The following is a 15,696-nucleotide window of genomic DNA, read 5'->3' as shown; positions in this document are numbered from 1 at the left end:
TTACATACCTTTCCCTGCCTTGCTCTCTTTATTAAGAAGTGCTCGTTTATCGTACTACATTTTAGGTAGTTTATTTTGAAAATTACTTTATTTCTGCTGTTTTGAAAAAGCGTAGTAGCCATAGATTCCCTTCCTATATTTGAAATTTCCCCACAAAAATATTTATCATACTAGAAACTACATTATGTACTAAATAATAAAACAATTAAATAACTATTTATAAATAAGTTGTAATGGTGTCATCAAATGAACATTGCATTAATGTTTGGAAAATTATAGTGAAAGGAATATTTGAAATAACACATTGTTGTAATAATGACACTTGCACGAAACAAAACCTGTTGCATATATTTTTTTTTATTGAACATACAAAATAGTAACAGTTTTAATTACTGTATTTCAGGTGACGTCGCTGATTGCATGCTCAGTTGTTTTGTTAGTCATCATGGTCATTGGTCCTTACTTACACGCATTACCACTGGTAAGTTGATTCTCGTATATTCAGAACTTGAAATTCACATCATCTGGTGTCAGCAATTTAGTACAGATAATAACAAAGTAAATACTTCATAATGATAAAAATGCTGACATTGCAGATTTATTTTGCAACTTGGACATCAAGACAGTAATTTATTAATATTCACATACACATGTATAAGCAAATCAGAATTCCTTTATAATGTTTAAATAATAAATAAAGTTTGTTTTGTTTAATGACACCACTAGAGCACGTTGATTTATTTATCATCGGCTATTGGATGTCAGATACACATGTATATGGTCAAATTGACACAGTCATAGAGAGGAAACCCGCTACATTTTTTCCCATTAGTAGCAAGGGATCTTTTATATGCACCATTGCTTTACCACTGGGCTTCGTCCTGGCACTTTATAATGTTTAATGTCAACTGTGTACATTTTATCATTTACTATTGTTGACAATATATTTGTTTTTTCTTTCAATTTTACAATATTAATGACTTGGTTAGCTCATATAAGTATATTTTTATTTTTCAATTTGATATTCGATTCCAAACTGCAGAATGAAATTTTTGAATATAGATTGAATTAACCATCTCTAAATTTATGCTGACCACATAACCTTATTTTCCCACAATTGTTTAATTATAAAAGTCCTTTTGTAATTTGTGTTTCTCACTTAAAAGTTGTCTTTTTTAATTCAAAAGTTTCCATTTTATGTAGCTGAAGTCAAGACTGTATATTTTAGTGTCCTGATTACTTTGTTTTACTGGCCCCACAGTTAGTTTAAGTCAATTACAGCACTGTGTTTTTGTAATAATAGTTAATAAATCTGTACTTTTGTAACTATACCCTGTTTTAATTTCAGTGTGTCCTGGCAAGTATTATTATCGTCAATCTCCGTGGGATGTTCATGAAACTGTTTACTTTGAGAGAATTGTGGCGCAAGTCACGATATGACTGTGTAAGTAAATAACCCAAGATAAAGGATTGATAAATTTAGGTTGTAATTTTGTTTTAGTTTGAATGTATTTGCAAGAAAAGAAATGAATGTTGAGTTAACGATGCTCCAGCCCATATATTTAATCGGTGGGTATTAGGTAACTGCACCTAAAACGGACTCTTAACTACAAAGGTATATATGTTCATCATCATTGCAAGCCAAGGGTCCTTACCACACATAGTCAGGTTCCCCCAGTGTCACAAGTAATGTCCCTTGTTGGCTATCAGTTTGAAAAACCGATTATGTCCCTTGTATTATTAGCACTGCTAAGGTAGATCAGAATGTAATATACTTAGAATATTGATATTTCTCAGGAGAAAAGTCCTCTGGGCAGGAAAAAAGATGGTTTGATCAAATATTAAGAGATTCCTATAAAATCGGGTAGAGCTGTTAGGTCTGCATATGACTTTTTTCATTTTTGATATTAAATTAACTTATTTTTGCATGGAAAAAACATTGATTGAAAATATTTAGCTCTTTACTCAAGAAAACAAAATGAAAACTATTAAAACAAATTTCTGTATTGTTGTATCAAGTATTTAAAATATTTCCAAATGTTGTTCTTTATATTTGGAGCTCATTATAATGACTATAATATATATATATATATATATGTATGTGTGTGTGTGTGTGTATGTATGTATGTATGTATGTATGTATGTATGTATGTATGTATGTATGTATGTATGTATGTATATATATATATATATATTACATGTGTATTAAATTTCAGACCGTGTGGATTCTGACATTTCTAGCCTGTGTTCTGCTTGATACGGACATTGGTTTACTGATTGGTGTTTTGGTGTCCTTATTTATTGTGGTTGTGAGAACACAGATGTGAGTATAATAATTCTGCTTATTATTTATGTCTTAAGTCATAAGAAGAAAAAAATACCCACAACGCTTAATATGAAATTGTTAGCAACAAAATATCATGCCCCATTTAGTATGCCATTAAATGTTTAGAATTACAGTTAAGATAAAATAAAAAAACTCAGTAAGATAAAGGAACATCATAAACATGTAGAAATTGTCATAAAAGTATGAAAAATGTACCTACTAAATGGTGTAAGAAAATACTGTTTCTTACACACCCGTGTAGGAGATCACTGTTGAATATCATAATTGTATGTTGGAGATCGTTTTTGAGAGGTCATGACCCAGTTTGATGTTATTGTAAGGAGACGTAAAGTAACGCCATTGGAATACTGATGTCATTCAAATTCAAATTTAGGTGTATTATTACAATGCTTTGCCACATTAAAATGCTTGCTTTTCATCAATTTCATTTTCCGAGTGGTTGGCAAATGTATTATTCCCTTTGACACCCTTCTGAACCAGATACCCATTGGATCTAGTAAACAAATCTGGTTTTAAGGGGTATCCAGTATAGAGAGGTTCTGTTCTGTACTGATATTTAAAACGGGACCATGAAAAACATCTGGTTTTGATGGAAATCCAGTTTACTGAGGGTCTGGTTTGGAGGGAATTTAGGTTTACTGAGGGTCTGGTTTTGAGGGTATTTAGGTTTACTGAGGGTCTGGTTTTGAGGGTATTTAGGTTTACTGAGGGTCTGGTTTTGAGGGTATTTAGGTTTACTGAGGGTCTGGTTTTGAGGGAATCCAGTTTACTGAGGGTCTGGTTTTGAGGGTATTTAGGTTTACTGAGGATCTGGTTTTGAGGGAAATCCAGTTTACTGAGGGTCTGGTTTTGAGGGTATTTAGGTTTACTGAGGGTCTGGTTTTGAGGGTATTTAGGTTTACTGAGGGTCTGGTTTTGAGGGAATTTAGGTTTACTGAGGGTCTGGTTTTGAGGGAAATCCAGTTTACTGAGGGTCTGGTTTTGAGGGAAATCCAGTTTACTGAGGGTCTGGTTTTGAGGGAAATCCAGTTTACTGAGGGTCTGGTTTTGAGGGAATTTAGGTTTACTGAGGGTCTGGTTTTGAGGGAATTTAGGTTTACTGAGGGTCTGGTTTTGAGGGAATTTAGGTTTACTGAGGGTCTGGTTTTGAGGGTATTTAGGTTTACTGAGGGTCTGGTTTTGAGGGTATTTAGGTTTACTGAGGGTCTGGTTTTGAGGGAATTTAGGTTTACTGAGGGTCTGGTTTTGAGGGAATTTAGGTTTACTGAGGTGTTTTACTCTATTATCGGAAAATATGTGCATTGTTATATCCAACTTAGTATAAATTTTTATATAAAACTGAATTATGACTATGTGGCATAAATTAGAAAAGGCAACTGGACAAATTTCATTAGTCATTTAAAATATTTATAGATCATAAAACCTTGCTTGCAAATACAGCTTGGGATGGCAGATATTGTGCACCATAACTAGGTCACCGTGACCTAACTAAGTTACTGTGATCTACTTTTCACACATTACTGCACATTAAAGGAAATCCTTGTCTGGGTCATATCTTTCTTATCACTTCATATAGGATCATCAAACCTTGCATCCAAGTACAACTTGGGATGGAGGTGTGTTATGTACCATAACTAGGTCACCATGACCTACTCTTGTAGCTATAGGCACATAATCACTGAGGGTATTGAGTTAGAATTTCCTATGTCCACGGTCAACAAAAATATATTGGGCAGTACAGTAATGGTGTCTAGTATCCCTAATAAATATCATTTACATTAATTTTATAATCAGGTATTAGACAAAAATGAATAAGGGCTGTTCATCAATCACTTAAAGGTTTTGGGAAGAAAGGGGTATCATAGAATACGTTACAAAATGGTATGGGGAGAGGGAGAGTTTTTTTATATGCCCGTCTATGATGGGTCGTATTATGGTTTGACGTTGTCCGTCCGTCTATTGACGTTTTCTTGTCCAGACCATATCTTGCATGCAGATGCATACAGGACCATCAAACCAAACATGTAGGAACAACTTGGAATGGCGGTGTGTCGCATACTATTACTAAGTCACTGTGACCTAGTTTTCATGGTCTACTGCACATAACATTAAATCCTTGTCCAGATCATATCTTGCATCAAACCTCACATGTAGGAACAATTTGGGATGGTGATGTGTCACATACAATTACTAGGTCACTATGATACAAATAAATCAAATAATTTGTCTATATTCTGAACATCATAGGAAAATTTTGAAAAAAATGCTAAACAAATTTTCCCTTCTAATAAAGAACAATAACTTCATTAATCAGACAGCACCTTCTCCAATGGATACAGTATCATCAGTAGTTGGTCCAAAACAGATTGTTCATCCATCCCATTGCAAAAGTTTCTGATAATTATAGAACTGAATCATACCCATAACATATTCATTAATATCTATGGTTTTCCATCACTCCTGACGGGCATATCATGTACCTCACAGGTACTCTTTGTTGTCAGGAGTTACGCAATATTTTCAAAACAACTGTATCATTTTTTTAAAATAAATTAAAATTCAGCCTGTCATTGCTAAATGTATTATGTTCTTTAACATATGATATTCTGTCCAATATTTATTACCAAACCAAATTTAAATACAAATTTTGCATTCCGTAATTGTTGAATGGCCCTTAATGTGATCCCTGATACTGTTGTTTGTTAATGTAATTTATATATATGTTTTACCAAATAAGAGTTTCCTGTTGTAATTACATGTAGCCCTCTCTGTGTTTGCCATTTCCAGCTTATCCTCGATGACAGTGGGTATTGTGAGCCAGACATCCGAGTTCAGATCACTCAAGTATTACAAACAGGTAACTTGCACTAGACACACAGTGTCAACAGAGACCGCGTTTTAAAAAATAATTTTGTTATAGAGTGAAACCCCTCTAAACCGGACACCCAAGGTTCCTAGTAAAAAAGCCAATTTTAAGGGGTACCCGGTTTACAGAGGTAACCATTATGTTTGGAACTGATATTTAAAAAGGGACTGAAAAACGTCTGGTTTTGAAGGAATTTTGGTTTACAGAGGGTCCAGTTTAAAGGGGTTTCACTGTCTTTATAAAAATGGAATGGATTATAGCTCTGTGCTTGAGGCCTGAGTTGCAATGAATAATTGGATTGGATGAATCAGTAGAGCACATTAATTTATTAATTATCTGCTCCTGGTATCTATTAATTATCTTCTCCTGGTGTCTATTAATTATCTGCTCCTGGTGTCTATAATTATCTGCTCCTGGTGTCTATTAATGAACACTGTGCACAAGCTATACTAAGGTTTGCAAAAACATATTAAGGTAAATATCAAATAGTCTTATTTTAAATGATGTTGAAGTAGGTGTCATTAACTAAGTATTTCTTTCTTATTTCAGGTTGCTGAACTCCCAGGTATTAAAGTTATCAGACTGGATGCACCACTTTACTTTCCAAACTCGGAAATGTTTGTGAAAAAGGTTCACAAACTGACCGGGATCAACCCAATAAAGCTGAAGAAATATCTCCTGAAGAATGGGCACACCATCACAATAGATGACCAGAGAACAAATGTTAGTAACTTTGTCTCTTAAAGGGACATTCCTGAGTTTGTTGCGTTGTAAGATGTTTCTGACTAATAAAATATTTCTACGATTAAACTTACATATTAAATACTTTTTCTTATTTAGAATGTCAGTGTCTGTATATTCAATATGTTTCTAGTCATCTTAATATTTGTAAGAAGCCTAAGCCGGATTTGTCTTCAAATAATTTTGTATGTACCAACATTTTTTTTTTTAAAGAAATAAAATGAAATTTAACCTAGTACAAATATTAGAACGATCAGAAACATGTTTAATATACAGCCACTAATATTTTATGCAGAAAAATGTATTTGATATTTAATTACAATCGTTAAAAAGTCTCTATTAGTCGATAACGTCTTAAAAATTGCAGCAAACTCAGGAATGTCCCTTTAATACAGATTCTTGTATTCAGACATGATTATTTTATTATTTATATTATTTTTGGGTGCGCAAATAAACTTTTTAAACTCTCCAAAATATTTAGTTTAATAATTTATATTTAGAAAAACCTAAATATTTAGTTTAATAATTTATTTTTAGAAAAACCTGGCCCAAAGCCACAGAAGCCGAGTCGGTCATTGTCAAAATATAGAGCTTGTGCTATGTATTCTGCTACCAGATCTGTAGTTCATGCCAACACAAACGCAGTGTGTTTTGTTACATTCAATTCAGTTTCAGTGTCTTTCTTTTTTCAACTGGTACCATAATCGCCAGACCCTAAAATCGATGGTCACGCAATAGACTACCTTTGTAAAATTCTTAGTTGCCCTTAGCCAATAAAGGTCGCTGCAGGCGACCGGGCGACTGCTAATTTTCAACCCTGAAGTACATGTAGTGACATAATGAAGGATAGAAGTAATCTGTTTGATTATATTAGTCATGTTAAGATTTAGTGAGGTCTTCTGATTTTAATAACCTAAGTATAGTATAGAGAGTAAAACTGATAATTTCCAACTTATTAAATCAAGAAAAGGTTAAAATGGCAAATGCCATGAAGTAGGATAAAATTTGGATGTCTTTCACATCAAAATTAGATAAATTCCTTGTGTTTGTTTTTATGATGCAGACTGAATCAGTTCAGGCCAACTGTGTTGCCAACTCCAACATGGAAGAATCAGAAATGATAAGCTCAAGACCTCAACATATCATTCTGGACTTGTCGGGGGTCACCTTCTTTGATATGATGGGTGTCAGTGCCCTGCACCAGGTGAGTTGTAGGTAGCATAATGTTGTTAACACAGGTACTGAAGACAGTAAGTAACCATCTGTAGTCCTTAACCATATATCCGATGCCATATAACTGTAAATAGAAATGTGTTGAGTGCGTCATTACATAACACATTTCCTTCCATCCTGACTGAATATTTATCAGGTGTATAACTAACCTCAAATTAGTTGTCAGTAAAACTAACACCAAATATGATAATGCAGTTATTTTTTATAATAATATATGACATAAATATCATATAAGTGACATTTATTTGTTGATTGCTTTGAGTATAGGCAGAACTTTCTTTTCTCTCTTTTCATTGTCTTTTTTTAATGATATACATGCAGTTATGATCCTTCCGTAATACTGATTTTTTAATAATAATTTTGATTTTTTATATGTGATTATGGAATCTGCCAAAGTTTACTGTTTACAAAACCCAAATACTGTTTTATTCAAAATACTGTACTCTTCCCCAATTAATTTGCCTTTAAAGTCCAGTGCCATTCTGCATGTCTGTGGAAGACACTAGTAATGATACGGCATCATCTGTAAATGTGCTTTTCAAAATGCATAGTTCTTTAAAAGTTTTGTACACAATGCTTATACTAAAATCAATACATATTGTCCTGTATATAACGACAAACAATATACCAGTACACACATAGAGTAATAAAGTGGTGGTGGTGATGGCATAAATTTTTGCATTCAGGTCTCGTGTTTAGATCCTAGGTGAATGAAACCTGCTTTATAAATGCACCTATGGATGTTCCTCACATTGCACCAAAATGTTTTATGGTAGGCGAGACATTTAGTTCAGTGGAATTCTTATTTTGTTTTTGAACACTGTTGCTTGACATTATATGTCACATATTATATACATACAAGCAGTTCACACCAACAGAGGCTTGCCCTGATTGGAGAATGCACAAGGTAGCACAATACTGCATTTTTGTGTCTGTGATAATTCACTTTGAATAAAATTTGTCAAACAGATTATTAAAGAAAGCAGGTTTAAATACTTTTATGAAGAATATGTCTCTAAATATTTTCAATTTGTATACATTTTTTTTTGTAGATTATAATTGAGTTTGAAGATATACATATCAAGGTTTTTGTAGCGGAGGCTAGAGGTAAGTATTTGCTTCTTTATTTCATTAAATTTTCCTTTGATGGGTGATAAGATCCCTTTGGTGAATGGACTAATTTGAGCGTTTTCTTTTCCAATCAGTGACCATAACTGGTATATTAAGGGTTGGATTTCAGACCTCACCATTTAAGGGCAGGTATATATAACTGCTCTGTTCAAACTACATCTAATTAAAATTATTGTTTAGCTCCTCTTAGCATGTAAATTTATATGGTATCGGTGTGGTAATATCTTAAATGGCTCTCCATAATATAAGTTATGGGAGCAATTAATCATTCCTTTCAAATTTATTCACATCAGTGTTGGGGATTTAGTTCTGACTGGTATAACAAATACTGTGGCATGTGCTGTTTTGTCTGTAGGAAAGTGTATATAAAAGATCTCTTGTTGCAATGGAAAAATTACGCACGTTTAATTTGACATCTATTGCCGAGGATTAATTAATCAATATGATCTAATGATATTAAATAAACTAAACTTTAACTTTGATATTTTAAAATATATATATATTAACTACTTTGTTGTTTCAGAGAGAGTTATGGGTGTATTGAGATCGAATGATTTCATAAAGAATCACGGACATCTCATGTACACGACACTGGATTCTGCTGTGGCAGCTGCATCTGCTACCAGTACTACTCCCCGTACATCAGTCACAGATACCGGCAGCACTCAGGTGACATCGGGCCTGAATAACAACCCGACTCGCGTCCAAACTACGCACAGTGATATTGAAGCAAACAATGAACTATAATGTTTTTTAAGTCTGTTCTGGTAGTCATTATAGATGTATTGTGGTCAATTCAAAGTATTTTTTGCAGCCCATTACCTCATACATCAACACTCAAGGTTTCTGTTACAGTTAAGAGGCTGTTCATAATTAGAAACATTTTCATGAGCATGCAATATTTAAAAACCAAAGCGGGCATTGAAATAAGTAAAGTGTGTGGCAACCCGGCCATGTATAGGTAGCCAATAATTAGGGACCTGTTAACATATAGATTGTGACACATTCATCAGGTTTACAATAATTCTCATTATAGTTTACTATAAAACATTTCATAGATCTACGGATACTTTGTGCTTCATTCAATGTTCTAATTGTAATGATACTTGAATGGGAGTAACACAGTTTAGGTGGTCTAATTGTAATGATACTTGAATATGGGAATAACACAATTTAGGTGGTGTTACTGTTGTTTAAAACAATTTTGTGGAGAACAAAATACATAATGTTAAACCGTTTTCTACTTTTTGACTTTTAGTTCTCAACTTATTTCGATGCCTGCAAAATGTCATTTGGCAGAATTCAAACCTACCGCACCAATTTACATGGCATTTGGCAGTCCTTAACTTTAACTGCTTGTCTACCAGGACCATATATTGGATAGGTGTGTGTGTTAAAGCCAGGGTACACTTCTAAAACCAAAATGTTGAATTTGCATTATTAGGAAGTTTGGGTAGGGGGATACAAAAAAAAAGAAAAAAAAAGCTTATGGTTTGCATACTTGTGAAAATATTGATAATTATTAATGGCCTTTTTTACCTCTGTCTTGGTCCATATCAGTCTAGACTCTACCCACTGACTCATCCAGCTTGGGTGTTCCTAACAGAAGCCGAAGCTTCCACTGGCATAGCCGTTAGGATATCTGAGATATGCAAATCCCCTTATCACATCAAGGGATGGACCTAGACCAGGGACCATAGTTATAGTTCCAAAGCTATCTTAGCACTATGAAATCATAAAACCATCGTAAGATATGACGTCTCTATGGTGCGATATCGTAGTCTGAAATGATTTTACGATTTCATAGTGCTAAGAAAGTTTCGAAACAAATATGGGCCCAGGACCGTAGGAATGATATCTGGGGTGGGGTGGGCACAACCTCTAGTGGTGTGTGTGTGTGTGCAAGCCATATTTTTACCTTTATTTATGTAAACATATATTTTCGTCCTCAAATGGGGGCGCAGGTTCCCCCCATCACATTTCCTACGAGTTTACAGATGGGGTATGTTTCAGTGGATTTGTTTTGTAAACATATATATATACTTGCACAGCATTATGTATGACATTTCAGGATATACATGTAGTTGTTATAGTTTATTTTAGTGTATTTGTTTATTTTGTAGTGCTATACAGGTAGTGCAATATTAAGTTTAGAGTATAGCTTATTTTGGTTATACAGTCATGTACAAGTAGTGCAATATAAATTTCAGAGTATTGCTTATTTTGGTTATGTAGTCATGCAAATGTAGTGCAATAGTAAATGTAGAATATAGTTTATTTTTGAGTGATATAAAATTGAAGGTACAGTTTAAGTATATTTTTGCTATGCAGTTGTTTACATGTAGTGCCATTTATATGTCATGGTATGTGAATTTACATGTACATGTAGTATTATGATATTTGAAACTCAGTTTATTTCATTTTTCTTTGATGTAGTCACTTAATTGTAGTGCAATATACCATTTAGTCTTTTGTTTAAGTTTATTTTAGTGGGTGTTTTTGTTTATGTTAATTTACAGTTCAATTGCTTTACTTATTATTGAGCTAGTGAAATCTACCATGGAAGCAGAAAGGTTCGTGAGATGTAGGGTTGGACGTAATGCTTTTCAGTAATAATTAATTAATCAGGCCGTAATCTGTGGTGAAATGAACGTTTTCTTCGATGAAATTCGGCTCAAGTCGCAGAGTTATTAGCAATAGCGAGAAGTTGAAGTTGCCGTGATATTTGACCTAATCTGATTTCAAAAATTAAATAACACAACAGACGTCAAGACACTAACTTGTTTTTAGTGTCATAGTTCATTTGGCACCTTGATGTCCATGTCTTTACTTTGGTGCCAGAGTGTACATCGATGCATGTCGCACTGTTTGCAGTAACCAGTTAAGCGTTTGATAATTCTCGGCAACATTCATTTCAGTAATACCAAAAATACTAATTATTACTTTCATTTTAACATAACAACAACTTAATAATATCAAATGTTTAAATTTTATTACTGGAAATAGTAGTATTTTATATTGAAATATTGAGAGTAGAATTGAGCAGAGATTGGGCGATTACTTGACAAAAGTAATCGATTACGATTATGATTACTTGAGAATGTCATGATTGCAATTATGATTATGATTACAAGAAAATTGAAAGTAATCAATTATGATTACGATTACTTGAGAATGTCACGCTTACATGTATGTATACGATTACAAAAAAATTGAAAGTAATCAATTACGATTGCCAATACATTTCCACAAATACATGTATACACAAATAGTGAAATGATGTTACCAACTTGAAAGTATTCACTTTATTTCACAACCATACTGATTTCATTCATTAAAAGACAATGGATAATTTTGGATTATTTATTAAATGATTTCAAAAATTTATGAACTTATGCTGCAGGGTGGGAATCAGTTTCCAAAATGAGATTTATTATTCTTAATTTGGATTATTGAAGAAAAGGTATCCATAACCATAGGTATAATTACAGTATCAATGAATAAAATATATATTATTTTTTATTATTGAATTAAGCCATAATTAGTAATTGCAAACTGTCTGATCACTATTACTTGTCGTATACCATTTAATATCATTCACAAATTAAAGTAAATGAATTTTTTTTAAATCTATAAATGAAGAAAGAATGAAAGAAAAAATAACAACAAGTAAATAAATAATTAAACTGATATCTACATGTATATGTGCACGAGTTGCTCATTGCATTTACTTGTTGACATTTTAAAACTGACCATTATTAATCAATCAATTTGCAGTCATGCTTTTATTAAATTAGACATATATACCTACATACCTACATACAATGTACATTGATTAAACAGTGTTGCAAGTTTGCTTTGTGCCATATTATAAGGATCCAATTGTATCGGTGAAAATTACATGAATTTTTGTATGGGTGTGTTTATTTTGGTATCATTAGAAGTGCGGCGTTTCATAGAACATCCATTAAAATCATCTGTTGGGAATTTTTATGAGGAATGTTTATATTTTAAGCTATTTTAAGGGAAAATAAACCAAGGTTTATCTTGATAGACTACTTTCAACTGGGTGTTTGCTTAATTAGTTATGTTTATTTGTAGTTGTGTCTGTGACAGTGTAAGGATGACTGCCCATGGAATCAAGCTTGATACGATTGGATGGCTGCCCATCTGCAGTCGGAACCACTAATAATAGAAAAGAAATCTTGCTGTTGGTGGACTTTCACACCTGTAATAAACGAGATATTGTCAAGTATTTCTTTGTTGAATTTGAACCAGTGATAACGCTGTATATGCATTAAGAATAACGCAAGTGTTTTATTATAAAAACAAATATATATATATATATATATATATATATATATATATATATCTTCTATGAGAGTAGTAGACAATAGGAGATCAGTTCTACTGACTGACCAGTACTGCTTCTAACTAGACACTGTTACTGGAGTTGATGCTAAACATGTATAAGTTTAGTAAGTAATTATGAGTAATCATGAAAGTAATCACTGATTACGATTACATTAGCAATGTCATCTATTACGATTGCGATTACATGACATTCTCAAACACTGTAATCGATTACGATTGCAATTACATGAAAACATGTAATCGATTACTAATTACAATTACCCCATCTCTGGAACAGAGTGTATAATTTGAAATTTTCCCAGATGAATGCAGAACATGGAGAACGTTATGAAATGTACCGATAAATATTCACTTCGCCTATTTTTCATAAAACTTCTCCTCTTTTTTCCTGGGAGGGAGAAGTCACTTCTCCTCCTTTTTCAATTCTAGATTAGGGCTTGATTCATGACATAAATACATGTACATGTATTTGTTTATCCTGTGATATGAATTCTGCAATCTGTTGACCTCATTCTGCATGAATGCTGTGAAAGTTAAAATAATATTTTTCATTAAATGAACACTGTTAAAGTTATAAAATAAAACATATTTTGTCAGGTTTCTTTTTATAAGATAAATTATACTTATAGAAAATGACAATGATTACAAATCAAAATACATGTAATTTATGAATTAATAAATGTGACAATTCAGTTGTTATTTTTTTTTTTAGATAATCACCATAATTATGAATGAGAATTTTAAATGAATAAACCTGGTGCTTCAATTGTTAAAATGACTGAGAAAAATCATAATTAGTAGGAATGAAAAGATAAACTTAACTGCGAAAATCACAATTATTATGAATAGAAATAATTTATAAATGTCATATCTTAACGGATAAGATTAATCAGAAAAAAAATCACCGATATTTTGAAGGAAATAATTGGACTCTTTACTGAAAAAAAAAGTTATTATGAATCAAATTAATTTAAGAATGACTAACATGTGACATCCTACTTGTTACCATAATGAAGAATTTTTTTTTCTAAAATGCTGACTGTAAAATCATCAATTTGGTTGATAATCATGAATAAAAAGTCATCAACCATTGTTGTACTTACCAGTATCCATGACATTTTGCTAGCATTTGTGCAATATTAAAATGCAAAATGAGAATTTTAAACACTATAGTCTGAATATCTAGCGGGTATAGTTTTCTTTACAAAAATATTATACAGACTGCTACTTTCCACAGTATACATGTATTAATAGTTTTTAATACATCCTGGTACCAATATGTTTGTATAAATACTTGTATATGTCCGTAATATAGACCATTTTACATAACATACTTGTCTTAAGAGTATTTTGGAATAATGATATTTTGTTACCTAAAATGTACAGTTGTTTTTACATACTTCTGTACTACATAAAGAATAACTAACAATATCCAAGGAGTTGATGGATTCTGAGTGAATTAATGTTGTAAATCCGAGCCTACAAGAAAGGTGCGTTATAAAGCTGTTTTGAAAGGTGCGTTATAAAGCTGTTTGGACTGTATACTGAACATACTGCAAGCATAAAATGTTAGCGTATTTAGTGAGGCCACACAAGTCGCTCATATTTCATGATGCTAAATTTAAAGAGACGTACAACAGACCTTTTTGGAAAACATTTGTGTGATTGTTTTGTCAGTGATTAACAGAACACACAGTGGTGCAGTGGTGCAGTGGTTAAGCCATCAGACTAGAGGCTGGTAGGTACAGGGTTCGCAGCCAGGTTCCGGCTCCAACCCAGAGCAAGTTCTTAAGGGCTCAGTGGGTAGGTGTAAGGCCACTACACCCTCTTCTCTCTCTCTAACCACTAATCAACTAACAACTAACCCACTGGCCTGGACAGACAGCCCAGATAGCTGATGTGTGTGCCCAGGACAACGTGCTTGAAACTTAATAGGATATAAGTTGAAATGAAATGAAAATGATGATAAACTAGCTATTGATTAAACTAAAAGGATAGCAACAATAGTAGTTTGTCAGAATGCACATTGCTGAATGTTCTACTAAATTTAAGTTGTCTGTAAGCTATATGATGTCAAAACTGATCAAAAGTCTTATTTCAGCTGATCTTACAGCTTAAAGCTATTTATGTTTTTTAGTGTTTGATATGATGACCTCCATAAAGTTTTATGTCACTAATATGTCACTTATTTGGATTTTGCCCAATTTTAAGAACGCTAATATTTTATGGTTTACAGTATCCTCAAGTGTCATAAATTTAATATGGGCTGTTCCATTTCTGATTATATGAGGGGACGGGGTGGAGCAGGCATGACCAAAATTAGTTTATGCCCGGTGGTTCAGACACATCATTTCCCCTATGTACATGTACATTGTATGCATGATTTCAATAAATATTTTATTATGTAGGTGGTGGATATATTAAAAAAATCACCTCCTATACCACACATGTGATAGACTCTAATTGCTCCATTGTTCTGGCGTGTTATATAATAAATATATAACCCTAATTTATTGAGAGAGCATAAACGTTTTACTTTACCCTTTTAGTTGTCAATTTGTTTTTGTTTCCTCTCTATAAATCCTGAACTTGGGTCGATGACCGACTCTTTCCATTTTGTACACAATAAATATAATATATTTCACTCTTACCAGTAATTTCACTTCATATCCACATTTTGTAAATAATATGTACAATTTGTATCTTACAAAATTTTCTTCGAAAATAGCAAGATGCAGCAATAGTCTTAAAAAATAAAATAAAAATAATATCCATAGCATGTTTGCTTTGAAAGTGTCATGTACCCAATTTTTTTCTATTGCAGAGGGATGCAAAGTAATGTCATTAAAATAAGGACATTTAAATTTAATACCAGTTATATTTTTACTGTGCTTCACCATATTAGCACCAAAAACTTAAAAGAAGAACAAAAAAGGTCTAGTTACATGTATGTTCTAGCCTGTCAAAATAATTTCTGTGTTCTGTATTCAGCAGACGATACTGT

General features: G+C 32.7%; 1 protein-coding gene across 1 annotated transcript in view; it reads left to right on the top strand.

Annotated features, from left to right (window-relative positions):
• Positions 1 to 11,908, top strand: part of LOC121376405 (sulfate transporter-like) — a 30,893-nt gene extending 18,985 nt beyond the window's left edge. The window contains exons 9-16 of the mRNA XM_041504270.1: positions 404 to 481; positions 1,349 to 1,444; positions 2,217 to 2,323; positions 5,135 to 5,204; positions 5,763 to 5,936; positions 7,018 to 7,158; positions 8,240 to 8,294; positions 8,842 to 11,908. Of these exons, the coding sequence (XP_041360204.1) occupies positions 404 to 481; positions 1,349 to 1,444; positions 2,217 to 2,323; positions 5,135 to 5,204; positions 5,763 to 5,936; positions 7,018 to 7,158; positions 8,240 to 8,294; positions 8,842 to 9,065 (945 nt within the window). The 3' untranslated portion in view covers positions 9,066 to 11,908. The remainder of the gene's footprint in view (positions 1 to 403; positions 482 to 1,348; positions 1,445 to 2,216; positions 2,324 to 5,134; positions 5,205 to 5,762; positions 5,937 to 7,017; positions 7,159 to 8,239; positions 8,295 to 8,841) is intronic.
• Positions 11,909 to 15,696: the final 3,788 nt, after the last annotated feature.

Source organism: Gigantopelta aegis, chromosome 6 (genome assembly GCF_016097555.1).
Source record: "Gigantopelta aegis isolate Gae_Host chromosome 6, Gae_host_genome, whole genome shotgun sequence".
NCBI lineage: Eukaryota > Metazoa > Mollusca > Gastropoda > Neomphalida > Peltospiridae > Gigantopelta > Gigantopelta aegis.
Note: the sequence above shows the minus strand (reverse complement) of the source record. Positions and strands in the feature narration are given on the sequence as shown.